Here is a 17,919-nt window from a genome sequence, read left to right on the forward strand (position 1 = left end):
CTTTCATACAGAACAGCTCCATTTCCTCACTTCCAGATACACTATGCGTCATTACTTACCTTCTTTATAGTAAATGGTCAGAAAATTAACTTTAATTATTGTTTTGTGAAGTCACTCCAAGAAAATGCTCCATTATCACAAGAGTGCTTCAAATTGTATAGGTTATAGGGCTGAATCAATCAATTTAAAAATCCCCTTTCAGAATTATTCACCACAGGGAAGGAAATGCTATAAGACATCAAATGCAAGAGACTTAAAACACCAGTGATTTAGATTAATTTTATTGACAAGGTTTATAAGAACAAATTAAATATTTAAAATCGAAGGCCAATTATTAGGTCTCATTTAGTTGCTTATTTTGTTCACTTCTATTTACCTTTCCCTAGTGTCTGAGTAACTATCAAACAAGTCAAACCTGTGAAAATACCTGTTAACATTCAACATATATATTTCTGTTCTATGATGCAAAGGTATTTTTCAACACTTAATTGGTACATCAAATGTGTCATTCTGTCATAAGCTGTATGTTTTAAGATTCAGATTTAATAAACTGATTTAAGACAGTAAATTGAAAGAAAATTAGTCTCATTCAGGAGTGGTCCATTATGTTGATCATCTAGAATCAACACTGATTAGACAAACTTTAAAAGCCAGAGCCCCAACTCCAGAGAAACATTAAATTTCTTTAATGTAAAAGTGTATCATTTTTGAGACACTTTGTCAGCGAGATCCACGATTACTTGCACATTATATTCTGGCATTATTATCTGGTACTTTAATCGTAATCATGAAGGTGGCTAGGTTTCCGGTAAATATCAGCATTTTATATGGGCAAAAGCAGTTAATAAAAATCGGTTCATTTACTATAAGCCAAATGTGCTTGTACTTAATCCCACCCTTTCCCAAAGTTTTTGAAGCTTTGATATGTTGATTTTTGGTCTGTCCTTAATATAAAACGTACCTACAGACACTTTTACAGAGTTAATACTAAAATTACAAATTGATGACACTTTCTCGAGCAAAGCAGGATAACTGTCTGTTCCTTCAGTGTTCCATCACTGAGTTGACTTTCCCTGCTCCATCATACTGTCTGGCTGAACACTGACATTCCATAGTCTACAACTGTAAAGATACCTACCTATGTGAGTTTAAAAAGTGGTCTGCACAAAAGAAATAAAAAAACTTTATATACAACAAATTGTTTTTTAAAAATACAAAAATAACATCTGTCACTTCTGTCATGCTAACAATCTGACATATATACACATGCAGGAGAAAAGTTCCAATTCAGTCATCTGGACAACTATAGCTTGTATATTTTTAATATGATGGACACACTGCTGCTGAATTTTCACACTGACAGAGATGTGTATTCAAAATATTTCATATACTAAATACTGCAATCTCTGTGTGTATAAATCCCAGTCATAAGTTTTTGTTCTACTTGATTAAAAGTATGCCTTAAGCAAGCTAATATTAAGCACACTAAAAACCACGACAGTTCAAGAATCTATGACCTTATATAAAGAAACCCAAAATGTACAAAATACAACTATAAAAGCAAGGAACAATTAATGCCATGCAAGATTTTAAACTAAAAATGGCATAGAAATGCAATTTAAAATAGCAAACTCAAATTCACGTAACACTCAAGATAAAAAGGTCAGCAGTAAGTTCTAATGTTGCTTAACAAGGATTTAGAAAAGGAAATACATTCTCTTTGCTGGTATAATGGTATAAATCAGATCTTTGAATCTATGGGAACGAGTCATCTTCTCTGTCCTCTATCTCAAGAAATTAGCTGTAATGAAAGAGAAACATTTTGCCATAAATCATAAACCTTTATCCCATTTTTTCCACATCTATTTTACTATTTTGTCCTTCAAAAACCAGTTGAGCTCAATACAGAATTACAGCTACCTGCTGATCTTCCCCTCACCCTTGCCTGGTAGACAGGAACCTAAGTATTTCTGAGAGCAACTTTGAGATGCCCAGCTACCCAGGTACACCAGGAGGCCACATCATAATCTGAGTTCAGGTGTTATCACTAACTGTTCAAACTTTAATTTTAAGCTTTAAAGTGGGAATGAGAAGAAATACACTTCCCTATTATGAAGAAATGTGAGAATCAAATGTATTTAGTGACATGAATATTTTGAAAAATATGGGGTATTTTATGTAATTACTTTTGTCATAGTTCTAAAGTCAAACTTGGAAGACTGAAATATTTACCTCTTTTACAGTTGTTTTTATGAAATCTTTTCTTTCAGTTAAATCATAAGTAGGATAATTTTCATAGACCTATGTATAGTGAAAAGGAAAAATAACGTTAAAAGCAGATTTTAATATCCAGTAATACTGTCTTTGAATAAAACCAGGAAATCTGCTACATGCAAATAGCCACAACCATCCCAACAGTACTCTGGTTCACCCATATGGAACTGTATTCCAAATGACTATTTTAATAATATTGTATATGATGTGGAACACTAGCGTGCAAACATTCTCAGTGCGTTCAGGCTGAGAGTTTGGGATGAATTAACAATAAACAAGCCACATGTGATGTCTCACGCCTGTAATTCCAACATTCTGGGAAACCTAGGTGGGAAGATCGCTTGAGCCCAGGAATTCGAAACCAGCCTCAGGCAACCTGGCGAGATCTTGTGTCTACAAAAAATTAAAAAATTAGTCAGGCATGGTGATGCATGCCTGTAATCCCAGCTACTGAGGAGGCTGAGGCAGGAGGATGGCTTGGGCCCAGAAGGTTGAGGTTGTAGTGAGCTGTGTTCGTGTCACTGCATTCCAGTCTGGACCACAGAACAAGAAGACCCTGTCTCAAAAACAAAAAACCCCAACAATCATGGGTAAAGAAAACCCATCTAGATAGATTTCAGATAAGTGAACTCAGTTCTTTACATTGGCAAGTCATTCGCTAAGTGTCTTTTAGAGAAAGCTTTCTTCTCCAACCCTTGTTATCATCCAACACCCTACCTACGATTCCACAACCTGAAACACGATGAACTGCTTCCTCTACTCCACTGCTCAGTCCCTCCCTAAAGTTAAATCCTAAGACCCAGGTGGTCTCAAGAGTCCTCTACTACTAAAATTTGACTCTAAATTTCTCCCTTTTGTCAATTTTCTCAGTCCTATTATACTTGCTGCTTGATTCAAGTCCTGACTATAAGCTCACAGTCTGTAAGTACCCTGCAGGCTTTACTTCCGCTGTCTAGTTCACGGTCAGCAACTTTTTCTGTAAAGGGCTAGATGGTACAAATAGTTTCAACTCTGCCAGTCAGTTTCTACTCAACTATGCGCTGTAGTGGCAATGCTGCCATAGACAACAGTTAAATGAGTAGATGTGGCTGTATTACAATAAAATTCTGCTTACAAAACCAGGTGACAAAGATAGTATGGTTTGGTCCACAGGCTATAGTATGCCAACCCTCTAAAATACGGTCGATCATTTAAATTACTCTAATTGTTTGCCCGGGAGGTTCCAAGATGGCCGAATAGGAACAGCTCCAGTCTACAGCTCCTAGCGTGAGCGACACAGAAGATGGGTGATTTCTGCATTTCCAACTGAGGTACTGAGTTCATCTCACTGGGGCTTGTCAGACAGTGGGTGCAGGGCAGTGGATGCAGCCTACGCAGCATGAGCCGAAGCAGGGCGAGGCACTGCCTCACCCAGGAAGCGCAAGGGGTCAGGGAATTCCCGTTCCCAGCCAAGGGAAACGGTGACACACAACACCTAGAAAACCGGGTCACTCCCAACCTAATACTGCGCTTTTCCAACAGTCTCAGCAAATGGCACACCTGGAGATTATATCCTGTGCCTGGCTTGGAGGGTCCCACGCCCACACAGCCTTGCTCATTGCTAGCACAGTAGTCTTAAGATCTAACTGCAAGGCAGCAGTGAGGCTGGGGAAGGGGCGCCCACCATTGCGGAGGCTTGAGTAGGTAAACAAAGCCGCCAGGAAGCTCGAAATGGGTGGAGCCCACCACAGCTCAAGGAGGCCTGCCTGCCTCTGTAGATTCCACCTCTGGGGGCAGGGCATAGCTGAAAGAAAGGCAGCAGAAACTCCTGCAGACTTAAATGTCCCTGTGTGACAGCTTAGAAGAGAGGTTCTCCCAGTACAGAGTTTGAAATCTGAGAATGGACAGACTGCCTCCTCAAGTACCCCCGAGTAGCCTAACTGGGAGGCACTTGCCAGTAGGGTCTGACTGACACCTCACATGGCCTGGTGCCCCTCTGAGACGGAGCTTCCAGAGGAAAGATCAGGCAGCAACATTTGCTGTTCTGCAATATTCGCTGTTCTGCAGCCTCCGCTGGTGATACCCAGGCAAACGGTCTGGAGGGGACCTCCAGAAAACTCCAACAGACCTGCAGCTGAGGGTCCTGACTGTTAGAAGGAAAACTAAGGAACAGAAAGGACATCCACACCAAAATCCCGTCTGTATGTCACCATCATCAAAGACCAAAGGTAGATAAAACCACAAGATGGGGAGAAACCAGAGCAGAAAAGCTGAAAATTCTAAAAATCACAGTGGCACTTCTCCAAAGGAACGCAGCTCCTCGCCAGCAATGGAACAAAGCTGGACAGAGAATGACTTTGATGAGTTGAGAGAAGAAGGTTTCAGATGATCAAACTTCTCCGAGCTAAAGGAGGAAGTTCGAACCCATCACAAAGAAGCTAAACACCTTGAAAAAAGATTAGACAAATGGCTAACTAGAATAACCAGTGTAGAGAAGTCCTTAAATGACCTGATGGAGCTGAAACCATGGCACAAGAACTACGGGATGCGTGCACAAGCTTCAGTAGCTGATTTGACCAACTGGAAGAAAGGGTATCAGTGATGGAAGATCAAATGAATGAAATGAAGCGAGAAGAGAAATTTAGAGAAAAAAAGAGTAAAACGAAACTAACAAAGCCTCCAAGAAATATAGAACTATGTGAAAAGACCAAATTTACATCTGATTGGTGTACCTGAAAGTGACGGGGAGAATGGAACCAAGTTGGAAAACACTCTTCAGGATATTATGAACTTCCCCAACCTAGCAAGGCAGACCAACATTCAAAAATTCAGGAAATACAGAGAACGCCACAAAGATACTCCTCAAGTACAGCAACTCCAAGACACATAATTGTCAGATTCACCAAAGTTGAAATGAAGGAAAAAATGTTAAGGGCAGCCAGAGAGAAAGGTCAGGTTACACACAAAGGGAAGCCCATCAGACTAACAGCAGATTTCTCAGCAGAAACTCTACAAGCCAGAAGAGAGTGGGGGCCAATATTCACCATTCTTAAAGAAAAGAATTTCTAACCCAGAATTTCATATCCAGTCAAACTAAGCTTCGTAAGTGAAGGAGAAATAAAATCCTTCACAGACAAGCAAATGCTGAGAGATTTTGTCACCACCAGGCCTGCCTTACAAGAGCTCCCGAAGGCAGCACTAAACATGGAAAGGAACAACGGTACCAGCCACTGCAAAAATATGCCAAACTGCAAAGACCATCCATGCTAGGAAGAAACTGCATCAACTAACGAGCAAAATAACCAGCTAACATCTTAATGACAGGATCAATTTCACAGATAACAATATTAACCTTAAATGTAAATGGGCTAAATGCTCCAATTAAAAGACGCAGACTGGCAAATCAAGACCCATCAGTGTGCTGTATTCAGAAGACCCATCTCATGCGCAGAGACACACATAGGCTCAAAATAAAGGGATGGAGGAAGATCTACCAAGCAAATGGAAAACAAAAAAAAGCAGGGGTTGCAAGCCTAGCCTCTTATAAAACAGACTTTAAATCAACAAAGATCAAAAGAGACAAAGAAGGCCATTACATAATGGAAAAGGGATCAATTCAAAACAAGAAGAGCTAACTATCCTAAATATATATGCACCCAAAACAGGAGCATCTAGATTCATAAAGCAAGTCCTTAGAAACCTACAAAGAGACTTAGACTCCCACATAGTAATAATGGGAGATTTTAACACCCCACTGTCAACATTAGACAGATCCACGAGACAGAAAGCTAACAAGGATATCCAGGAATTGAACTCAGCTCTGCACCAAGTGGACTTAGTAGACATCTACAGAACTCTCCACCCCAAATCAACAGAATATACATTCTTCTCAGCCCCACATCACACTTATTCCAAAACTGACCACATAGTTGGAAGTAAAGCACTCCTCAGGAAATGTAAAAGAACAGAAATTGTAACCAACTGTCTCTCAGACCACAGTGCAATCAAACTAGAACTCAGGATTAAGAAACTCAATCAAAACTGCTCAACTACATGGAAGCTGAACAATCTGCTCCTGAATGACTACTGGGTACATAACGAAATGAAGGCAGAAATAAAGATGTTCTTTGAAACCAATGAGAACACACACACAACATACCACAATCTCTGGGACACATTTAAAGCAGTGTGTAGAGGGAAACTGACAGCACTAAATGCCCACTAGAGAAAGCAGGAAAGATCTAAAATTGACACCCTAACATCACAATTAAAAGAACTAGAGAAGCAAGGGCAAACACATTCAAAAGCTAGCAGAAGGCAAGAAATAACTAAGAGCAGAACTGAAGGAGATAGAGACACAAAAAAAACCTTTCCAAAAAAAAATCAATGAATCCAGAAGCTGGTTTTTTGAAAAGATCAACAAGATTGATAGAGTGCTAGCAAGACTAATAAAGAAGAAAAAGATAAGAATCAAAGAGACGCAATAAAAAATGATAAAGGGGATATCACCACGAATCCCACAGAAATACAAACTAACATCAGAGAATACTATCAACACCTCTATGCCAATAAACTAAAAAATCTAGAAGAAATGGATAAATTCCTGGACATATTCACCCTCCCAAGACTAAACCAGGAAGAAGTTGAATCCCTGAATAGACCAATAATAGGTTCTGAAATTGAGGCAATAAATAATAGCCTACCAACGAAAAAAAGTCCAGGACTGGATGAATTCACAGCCGAATTCTACCAGAGGTACAAAGAGGAGCTTGTACCATTCCTTCTGAAACTATTCCAATCAATAGAAAAAGAGGGAATCCTCCCTAACTCATTTTATGAGGCCAGCATCATCCTGATACCAAAGCCTGGCAGAGACATAACAAAGAAGAGAATTTTAGACCAATATCCCTGATAAACATCGATGCAAAAACCCTCTATAAAATACTGGCAAACCGAATCCAGCAGCACATCAAAAAGCTTATCCACCATGATCAAGTGGGCTTCATCCCTGCGATGCAAGGCTGGTTGCACATACTCAAATCAATGACATAATCCATCATATAAACAGAACCAAAGACAAAAATCACATGATTATCCCAATAGATGCAGAAAAGGCCTCTGACAAAATTCAATAGCCCTTCATGTTAAAACTCTCAATGAATTCGGTATTGATGGAATGAATGTATCTCAAAATAATAAGAGCTATTTATGACAAACCCACAGCCAATATCATACCAACTGGGCAAAAACTGGAAGCATTCCCTTTGAAAACTGGCACAAGACAGGGATGCCCTCTCTCACCACTCCTATTCAACATAGTGTTGGAAGTTCTGGCTAGGGCAATCACGCAAGAGAAAGAAATCAAGGGTATTCAGTTAGGAAAAGAAGAAGTCAAATTGTCCCTGTTTGCAGATGACATGATTGTATATTTAGAAAACCCCATCGTCTCAGCCCAAAATTTCCTTAAGCTGATAAGCAACTTCAGCAAAGTCACAGGATACAAAATCAATGTGCAAAAATCACAAGCATTCCTATACACCAATAAGAGAGAGCCAAATCATGAGTTAATTCTCATTCACAATTGCTTCAAAGAGAATAAAATGCCTAGGAATCCAACTTACAAGCGATGTGAAGGATCTCTTCAAGGAGAACTACAAACTACTGCTTAACAAAATAAAAGAGGACACAAGTGGAAGAACATTTCATGCTCACGGATAGAAGAATCAATACCATGAAAATGGCCATACTGCCCAAGGTAATTCATAGATTCAATGCCATTCCCATCAAGTTAGTTACCAATGACTTTCTTCACAGAATTGGAAAAAACTACTTTAAAGTTCATAGAGAACCAAAAAAGAGCCTGCACTGCCAAGACAATCCTAAGCAAAAAGAACAAAGCTGGAGGCATCACACTACCTGACTTCAAACTATACTACAAGGTTACAGTAACCAAAACAGCATGGTACTGGTACCAAAACAAAGATATAGACCAATGGAACAGAACAGAGCCCTCAGAAATAATACCACACATGTACAGTCATCTGATCTTTAACAAATCTGACAAAAACAAGAAATGGGGGAAGGATTCCCTATTTAATAAATGGTGCTGGGAAAACTGGCTAGCCATATGTAGAAAGCTGAAACTGGATCCCTTCTTTACACCTTATACACAAATTAATTCGAGATGGATTAAAGACTTAAATGTTAGACCTAAAATCATAAAAACCCTAGAAGAAAACCTAGACAATAACATTCAGGACATAGGCATGGGCAAGGACTTCTCATCTGAAACACCAAAAGCAATGAAAATAAAAGCCAAAATTGACAAATGGGATCTAATTAAACTAAAGAGCTTCTGCACAGCAAAAGAAACTACCATCATCAGAGTGAACAGGCAACCTACAGAATGGGAGAAAATTTTTGCAAAAAGCCAAAACTGACAAATGGGATCTAATTAAACAGCAAAAGAAACTACCATCAGAGTAAACAGGCAACCTACAGAATGGGAGAAAATTTTTACAATCCACCCATGTGACAAAGGGCTAATAGCCAGAATCTACGAAGAACTTAAATTTACAAAGAAAAAATCAAACAACCCCTTGATCAAAAAGTGGGCAAAGGATATGAACAGACACTTCTCAAAAGACGACATTTATGCAGCCAACAGACACATGAAAAAATGCTCATCATCACTGGCCATCAGAGAAATGCAAATCAAAACCACAGTGAGATACCATCTCACACCAGTTACAATGGCGATCATTAAAAAGTCAGGAAACAACAGGTGCTGAAGAGGATGTGGAGAAACAGGAACGCTTTTACACTGTTGGTGGGACTGGAAACTATTCAACCATTGTGGAAGACAGTGTGGCGATTCCTCAAGGATCTAGAACTAGAAATACTATTTGACCCAGCCGTCCCATTACTGGGTATATACCCAAAGGATTATAAATCATACTGCTATAAAGACATATGTACACATGTTTACTGCGGCACTATTCACAATAGCAAAGACTTGGAACCAACCCAAATGTCCATCATTGATAGACTGGATTAAGAAAATGTGGCACATATTCCATGAATACTATGCAGCCATAAAAAAGGATGAGTTCATGTCCTTTGTAGGGACATGGATGAAGCTGGAAACCATCATTCTAAGCAAACTATCACAAGGACAGAAAACCAAACACCACATGTTCTCACTCATAGGTGGGAATTGATCAATGAGAACACCTGGACACAGGAAGGGGAACATCACACACCATGGTCTGTCATGGGGTCGGAGGATGGGGTAGGGATAGCATTAGGAGACATACCTAATGTAAATGACGAGTTGATAGGTGCAGCACACCAACACGGCACATGTATACATATGTAACAAACATGCACGTTGTGCACATGTACCCTAGAACTTAAAGTATAATAATAAGAAAAATTTTTTAAAAATTGTTTGTCCCTTGTTCTTTCCCTGCAAAACCGCAATCCTGAATTGGTCTAACTACTCATTCTTCTATGGTTAAGCCTAGACTACAGATGGCTGTGGGAAAGCAGCTTTGAAGAGGCGGGTCCCATTTTCAGTTCATGGTATTCATCTCCAAAGGCTCCTCCCCCAAAACCTCCCAGTCAGGCTCTCCTTTCATTCCCACCAATGGCAGTTTCACCTCCTTATTTAAGTGTCTCACACTCCTGTCACAGCCAAAAAAGCCGTTATTATGAATTCCTTCAATTTTCTGACAGCTCTTTCCCCTCCAGTTTTATCTGGATTCATCAATGGTACTTAATTTTCTTTGCCTCCACAGGACCACCCTTCAACTCTCCTGTAACTTCTCCTTTCCCACCAAAATGCTTTCTCCCCTCCACCCCTACTGCCCATTAAAAATACTTTTGTCGCCTACCCCCATATACCTACTTTCCTTCCAAAGACAGCTGCTGGAAACAGAAGATTTACTTTGTTCATTTTCCTCACTATTCATTAACTCTTGCTTTTACCACCCCAGGTCATCGTCTCCTAATTGCAGACTCCAAAAAAGGTCAGGTCCTTCTCACCTGACCTCTCCATGTTAATAATCCCTTTAAAAAAATTACATGAAGGTATTCACAAAAATCCTTCTAATGGACAGAACTAGTTTCTCTTTGACTTCCTCCTCACTTCCCACTGTTATTTTAATGACGACATAACTGGGCGTCCTGCTTCTCTCATCTCATCCTTTGCCATTCCATTGTTCTTAATGTTTCCAGGATAATTTTTAAAAAACAAAAATATGTGTTATGCCCCTGCTAAATCTCTCTCAATAATCTACACAGCCTCTCAATTCCTCATTTATTTTAGGAAGAAACTGAAACTGTAACATGGCATATTTTAAGATCTGCAAAACTCTAGTATTTTCTCCTAACTTCTGTAAGGACGTCTTTCTAATCCTAGTCTTGAGACATGTTGAACTAACACTATTCCTTGCAATTATCATTTTGGTTAATGTGTTACTGTTCCTCAACTGTATGGAATGGGTGATGGTCCACTAGGAAATTCAGTTAAGAGCTCTTCCAAGATGCTTTTCTAGACTCCCCCAGCCTCAAGTAGGGTGCTTATTCGTGGTGCTGCAGCACCTTCCATATTCTCCTAACATGGCCCTCACTTACAATATTTTAATTACTAAAATACTTATCTCTTTCTATCCCACTAGACTGTAAGCTCCTCTTAAAAGCCAAGTAATGGCTTCTCTGGTTCCACCTGTAACATTAAAAAAAATTTTTTTTGGTAGAGATGGGATCTCACTATGCAGCCCAGGCTGGTCTTGAACTCCTGGCCTCAAGCAGTCCTCCTGCCTCAGCCTATCAAAGTGCTGGGATTACAGGCGTGAGACACCACATCCAGCTTCTAGCTGTAACATTTAGTCCAGTGCCCGAAATGTAGTAGAGAATCAATGAATGGTGAATGAATAAACAAAATAATAATCAATGTCCTTTAAAAAAGCATAGACTATTTCACTTTCGGTCCATTCCAAATTGTAATTTTATTTTACCACAACAGACAAGTTTCTAAAATTTCCATAGAATCCCTATGGAATCATATTCAAGACTAAGCCACTTTATTTCCTAAGAAGTATTAGAAATATTAGAAAAATGCTACAGAAGTCTGAGTTAAGAACCTAATCTATAACAGCTCATTTATCACACTAACAAGAGAATAAGGCGGTTCATGAGATTCTGCTGCTTTAAACTAACATAAACTAAGGATGCATCAATACAAACAACCTCCAGATCAGAAAAAGAAAGTTCATTATGTGGTTTGGAATGTTATCTCTTTAATTTTATTCACTCCAATTTTACTCATTCTAATGTTATTTATAAAAATAAACCCATTAGGACAAAAACTTAGACTATTTTATTTAAAGTGGTATCCCAGCACCTGTAAGGAGATCTGGCATACAGTAGTTCAACAAGTATTTTTTCAGTAAGTGAATGCACGTAAGTATTTAGCTTCAAATTAAGAGATAAGTGAAAGAATTTTTCTAGTAAAAGCAAAATAATCTAAACACTTGTCTAATTACCTTTTTGCAAATCTGTTTCATTGTGACTTCTTCCAAGTTAGCACTGGCCAGTAATTTCTTTATTGTTTCCTTTAATTCTTCATCTGTAGGGGGTTTCTTCAACTTTTTAATTAAAGGTTCATCATCTGAACTATCCTCAGACTCACTTTCTAAAAGTAATACAATAATAATAATTTTTCTTACATAGTAAATTAATATTTAACAAAGGTTGAGATGAATTTTAAGCTTTCAACAGATTCTCAAAGGGGTGTTGGATCAAAAAAATTATAAATCACTACTCTATAGGTTACCTATAAAACATGCATACAAATTTTATGTCAATTTGAAATATCAAAAACTATAAAAAACTGGTATACAGGTTGGGCATCCCTAATCAAAAAATCCAAAATCTGAAATGTTCCAAAATCCAGCTTTTTAGAGCCCCAACATGACACCACCAGGAGATAATTCCACACCCGACCTCACTGACGGGTCGCAGTCAAAACTTGGTTTCAGGCCAAGGGCAGCGGTTCAAGCCTGTAATCCAAGCGCTCTGGGGGGCCAAGGTAGGAGACTCACTTGAGTCCAGCAGTTCAAGGCTGCAGTGAGCTGTAATGGCATCACTGCAATAAATAATTTATTTAGCTAAAATATAAACCTACCTTCAGGCTATGTAAGATGAATATGAAACATGAATGAATTTCATGTTTAGACTGGGTCCCATCTCCAAGACCCCCCATATATATATATATATCAAAATCTGAATCACTTCCTGTCCCAAGCATTTCAGATAAGGGATGTTCAACCTGTATTACTTCTCCTCGCAATGTTCTCTGCAGTTTACCTGTTTCCCCCACACACTTAAATACTATGTACAACACATTAAAACATGCTGTATCTTTAAAGATGCTGATTAATGTTATTTCTAACATACCTTTTTTGGAACTGTTTTGATTCTTCTTGGTGGTGCTGCTATCTGCCTTCTTAACATTGGCACTTTTCACAGATTTTTTACTTTTAGAAGTAGCTTTCTGTTTAGGTTTTTCTCTTTTGGCTGTCTTTTTTGGTGGCTGTTACAAAGGAAATCAAAAGTACACATATTGATGAGATTCAATGCTATCCCATCCCATCCCTCTACTTCCCCTATACCCCCTTAATAATATTAGAGGAAAATTAATATATTTGGTATCACCAATTAAAAACTGTTTTTGGGAGATGATTAATATACAACAAACTTTTATCCCAACAGAAGTCTAAGCATGACAAATCACAATCACACACACACACACACACACACACACACACACGAGTTGCCCATATTTATTCTGCACTATGGATAAACTATATATGCATTACTCTACTTAATCTTGGGGGGGAAACCCCTAAATATAGATAATATTATCTTCTCTATGTTCCCTCTCTCTCAACTCTTTTTTTTTGAGACACAGTCTCGCTCTGTCGCCCTGGCTGGAGTGCAGTGGCACGATCTTGATTCACTGCAACCTGTGCCCTCCTGGGTTCAAGCGAATTCTCCTGTCTCTGCCTCCCTAGTAGCTAAAATTACAGGTACTTGCCACCACACACGGCTAATTTTTGTATTTTTAGTAGAGATGGGGTTTCACGTTGGCCAGGCTGGTCTTAAACTCCTGACCTCAGGTGATCCGCCTGCCTTGGCCTCCCAAAGTGCTGGGATTACAGGCCTCAGCCACCACACCTGGCCTAGAATCTTGTGTTCACTGATGTTTCCTTAACTCCTAAAATAGTCTCTGGTATACAGCAGTTGCTCAATAAATACTTATGACTATATGAGAAAACTAAGGCTCAGTGTGGTTACCTTGTCTACAGTCACATCAATAAACAGGCAAGATTCAAATATAGATGTGACTCCAGAACTTGTGTTCTTAAACACTAACCCACAGGTGATTAGACACAAACAAAATACACAAATATGGATAGATTAAAATGACAGGCTGGGTGTGGTGGTCATGCCTGTAATCCCAGTACTTTGGGAGGTCAAGACGGGCTGATCATGAGATCAAGAGATTGAGACCATCCTGGCCAACATGGTGAAACCCTGTCTCTACTAAAAATACAAAATTAGCTGGGTGTGGTGGTGGGCGTCTGTAGTCCCAGCTACTCAGGAGGCTGAGGCAGGAGAATCACTTGAATCCTGGAGGTGGAGGATGCAGTGAGTGGAGATCGCGACACTGCACTCCAGGAGACAGACTGTCTTAAAAAATAAAAAAAATAAAAAAAAAAAGACAAAATCAGAGTTCATACTTTGTCTCATGTGGAGCCTATGAAATTAGAAAGCATTAATTCTTAGTTTAATTAATATTCCCAAAGGAAAAGCATCCTATTAAACATTCCAAGATAACTTAAATTCTCCCCTTTACACACCAAAACTACTGAAATCACTTGACAGAATGTTTCTCCAAATGTTTAACACTCTTGATTCCTGAGTGTTATCCTAAGTCAACCTGTTTTTTTTTGAGATGCAGTTTCACTCTTGTTGCCCAGGCTGGAGTGCAATGGCGCGATCTCGGCTCACCGCAACCTCTGCCTCCCGAGTTCAAGTGATTCTCCTGCCTCAGCCTCTTGAGTGGCTGGGATTACAGGCATGTGCCACCATGCCCGGCTACTTTTGTATTTTTAGTAGAGACGGAGTTTCTCCATGTTGGCCAGGCTGGTCAGGAACTCCCGACCTCAGGCGATCCACTCGCCCTTGGCCTCTCAAAGTGCTGGGATTACAGCCATGAGCCACCATGCCCGGCCAAGTCAACCTGTTTTTAAAGACATAAGCCCTGTGTTGAACCTGTCCTTTAAAGTATACAGACCAATCTGTTCCAAAAGTGGCCTCAAGCTATTCATTGGATTTTAGTGTATTTAAAAAAAAAAAAAAAAAAAAGATGGTCTCGCTATGCTACCATGCTAGACTCAAACAATCCTCCCACCTCAGGCTCCTGAGTAGTTGGACTACAGGCACATACCACCTCACCTGGCTGGATTTTACTGTTTGTCTTTCTTTTTGCTAATATACCATCACTGTACCTATTTATGCAAGCCTATCATCACCCTGCACTACTTCAATAATATACCACTAGCTGGGAAGTATGTAGTTTAACTGCTACTAAAAAAACACATTTTTAGGCTGTCAAGGGGCTGCCATGCTTCTAAAGGTAAGTACATGAATCTCCCGTGGACTTCTGCTATTCACAGGCTATTTTAACTTACTCCTAATTCTGAGAGATGTTCTAGATTGTGTGGGGCTAGGGGACAAGTTATCAATGATTTATTATGATCAACTTAAACCAAGTTTTAAGGTTTATTAAGTGTCCACCCAGTTCACGTGAACTATGTATCAGGCTCTGAAAGGGAATCCTAAAAATTCTTAAGTTCTTTAGCACACTTAATACACAGAATAAAATAATCATGATTACATATCATTTTTTAGTTAAAGGGTAATAAAATCTGGACTTTGTAGGTACAAGAAACTAAGTTATTCCTGAAAGGGTTGAAGAGGCTGAGCAAAAGAAACAACAGTATTATTAGTAATTACTCAATCTCCATTCAAATTAGAAAATCAGAATTAGATAACTGAAACACTTCCAAAGCCTTTTAAGGTCTGCCATTAAAATTTTAGATGGGATACACAACATGGCATCATTTTAAAACCTGCAAATTGCAAGTAGTGATAGTTTGACAAAGCATAAACATTTACAGTAATAAATAACGAGTCATCTCCATAAAATTTTACTTCTGTATAACAAAACCACATCTTTCTACATTTCCTATCTGCTGTAAGGGAGTAATGTTCTACAGTTTTTCTAAATGGACAACTAACCTGTCATCTATTAAAATTTCTAAAAGACTGTAAATATACTGCACAAGCACTAAAGAAAAAAATATAATAGTTCAAAGAATACAGGCTCTAGCGGCAAGCCGCCTGGTTTCAAATTCCAGCCCCAGTACATCTCTGGGCCCCTGTCTCCTCATTTACAAAACAAAAAGAAACAGTAGTTCCTGTGGTTTTATGAGGCGTAGATACATTAACACATGAAAGTATTTTTGGGAGTACCTGGCAAATAGTAAACACTATTTTAATATTAACTATTATTACTGAGTGCTCCCTTCTGTAGAATGAGAAATTCATTATGCAAATATAATTTCCTCTAATAACTTAAAATTTCTAAATGGTTTCAAAAAGCAGGATGAAGTGGCTCAATCCTGTAATCCCAACACTTTAGGAGGCTGAGATGGGAGGATCACTTGAGGCCAGAGGTTTGAGACCAGCCTGGGCAGAATCAGAAGACCCTAACTCTAAAAAACTAATTTTCTTTTTTTTAAAAGCAGGGCAGATATATAGACTGTAAATTATAAACACAGTGAGACAGACTCAAAAACAACTGTATTAACTAGCCATGATATATCACACTTATTTCACTACACGATGGTAGATATGACTTGGCCCACAAACATCTATAGTAATACGTCATGTCATTTATACAGGATTTCATTTATCTTTAGCAACCAGCTGCAAATTCTTCTGTGACAACATCAAGGTAGGAATTTGGTAAAGTCTCTTTTTTAGATTAATGCTGAGTTAAGAAATCATGAAAGCTGAACAGTAAAACAACTAATGAATTTGTATCTTGTGCTTTAGTCCTGCAGGTGTTCATCACTTCAGCTGCCCTGAAGGTTATTAGGTATAGGAGGAATAGGTCTCTGGAAAATGGGGGCATCTCAAAGGACATACCTTGGTATTAGGACACAATGGACAATTTTTGGCTGTCAAGGTAAACATGGGAACCAGTATTTGGAGATAACAGAAAAAAACACAGGGAGAGCCGAGAAGGCAAGTTAAACTATGTCCACTTTAATTTTACATGAACTTTCCAATCTGCATTACTCTCATTCCTCCCCTGTACTTAGGAAAATCCCACTCATGATTCTAAACCCAGCTTAGCAATTACCTCCTCTAAATCTTTCACAAGACCATCAATTTGATTAATCCATACTCTGAAAGTACTTGGCCTGCAATTCATTATTCCTATTTTATGGAAGGTATTGTGAAGCTTTAAGAACAAGGGTGTTACAGCCAAACTTCCTGATTCCTGAGCACCTGTATATATTTTTGAAGCTCCAGAGCTGACTCATCTAGCTATACCACATAAAATGAAAAGCACATTTATAGACTAGATTTGTCACCAAGACTTTTCTTTAAAGTGTCAGATAGTAAATATTTTCAGCTTTCCTGGCTACATATAATCTTTGTTGCATATTCTTCATTTTTTTAAACAATCATTTAAAAATGGAAAAACCATTCTGAGCTTGAGGGCTGTATAAAAACAGGCGGTAGGCTGGACTTGGCATACAGGCTATACAGTCTGATTCCTAGATTATGAATTATTGGAGCTATATACAGAAAAGGCAGGAACCAGATAAAGCAATCAACAGGTCAATTCCTCCAATTATCAAGTTTTTAACAGCTTTTAGTTTTAAGTTCTGATAAACCCAAGTGGATTTATACACATTAACTTTCTTAAAGCTACTGCTTAAAATCAAATTTTGATCTAAATCAGGAATTCTAGAGAGAACTCTGAAGATAGAAGTACATAAATAAGAAGCTTTAGAAAGAATACTAAGCCATGCACGATGGCTCAACCCTGTATGTAATCCCAGCACTTTGGGAGACCAAGGTGGGTAGATCACTTGAGGCTAGCTAGGAGTTCGAGCCAGCCTGGCAACATCGTGAAACCCTGTCTCTACAAAAAATTAGTTAGGCGTGGTGGCCTGCACCTGTGGACCCAGCTTCTAGGGTGACTGTGCCACCAGAACTGCCTGAACCTGGGAGGTAGAGGTTGCAGTGAGTAGCAATCGTGCCGCTGCACTCCAGCCTGGGCAACAAAGCAAGACTGTCTCAAAAAAGAAAGAAAGAGTAATATGGTAGTCTCCCTTTATCTATGGTTTCTCTTTCTGAATGTGGTTTCCATTATCTGTTGTCAACCATAGTCTGAAAATATTAAATGGAAAATTCCAGAAGTAAACAACTCATAAATTTTAAATTACATACTGTTCTGAGTAGTGTGATGAAATCTCATGTCATCCTGCTCACTCCTGCCCGGGATGTGAATCATCC

General features: G+C 38.9%; 1 protein-coding gene across 3 annotated transcripts in view; it reads right to left on the minus strand.

Moving 5' to 3' along the window:
• Window positions 1–265: 265 nt before the first annotated feature.
• Window positions 266–17,919, minus strand: part of DEK (DEK proto-oncogene) — a 41,474-nt gene continuing 23,820 nt past the window's right edge. For all 3 annotated transcript variants that reach the window (XM_033216346.1, XM_033216343.1, XM_033216344.1), the window contains 4 exons: window positions 12,715–12,850; window positions 11,802–11,950; window positions 2,233–2,301; window positions 266–1,801 (listed from right to left, as the gene is read on the minus strand). In XM_033216346.1, coding sequence (XP_033072237.1) covers window positions 1,790–1,801; window positions 2,233–2,301; window positions 11,802–11,950; window positions 12,715–12,850 — 366 coding nt within the window. In that variant the 3' untranslated portion in view covers window positions 266–1,789. The remainder of the gene's footprint in view (window positions 1,802–2,232; window positions 2,302–11,801; window positions 11,951–12,714; window positions 12,851–17,919) is intronic.

This window comes from Trachypithecus francoisi, unplaced genomic scaffold, assembly GCF_009764315.1.
Source record: "Trachypithecus francoisi isolate TF-2019V2 unplaced genomic scaffold, Tfra_2.0 Lachesis_group10, whole genome shotgun sequence".
In the NCBI taxonomy this organism is placed as follows: Eukaryota; Metazoa; Chordata; class Mammalia; order Primates; family Cercopithecidae; genus Trachypithecus; species Trachypithecus francoisi.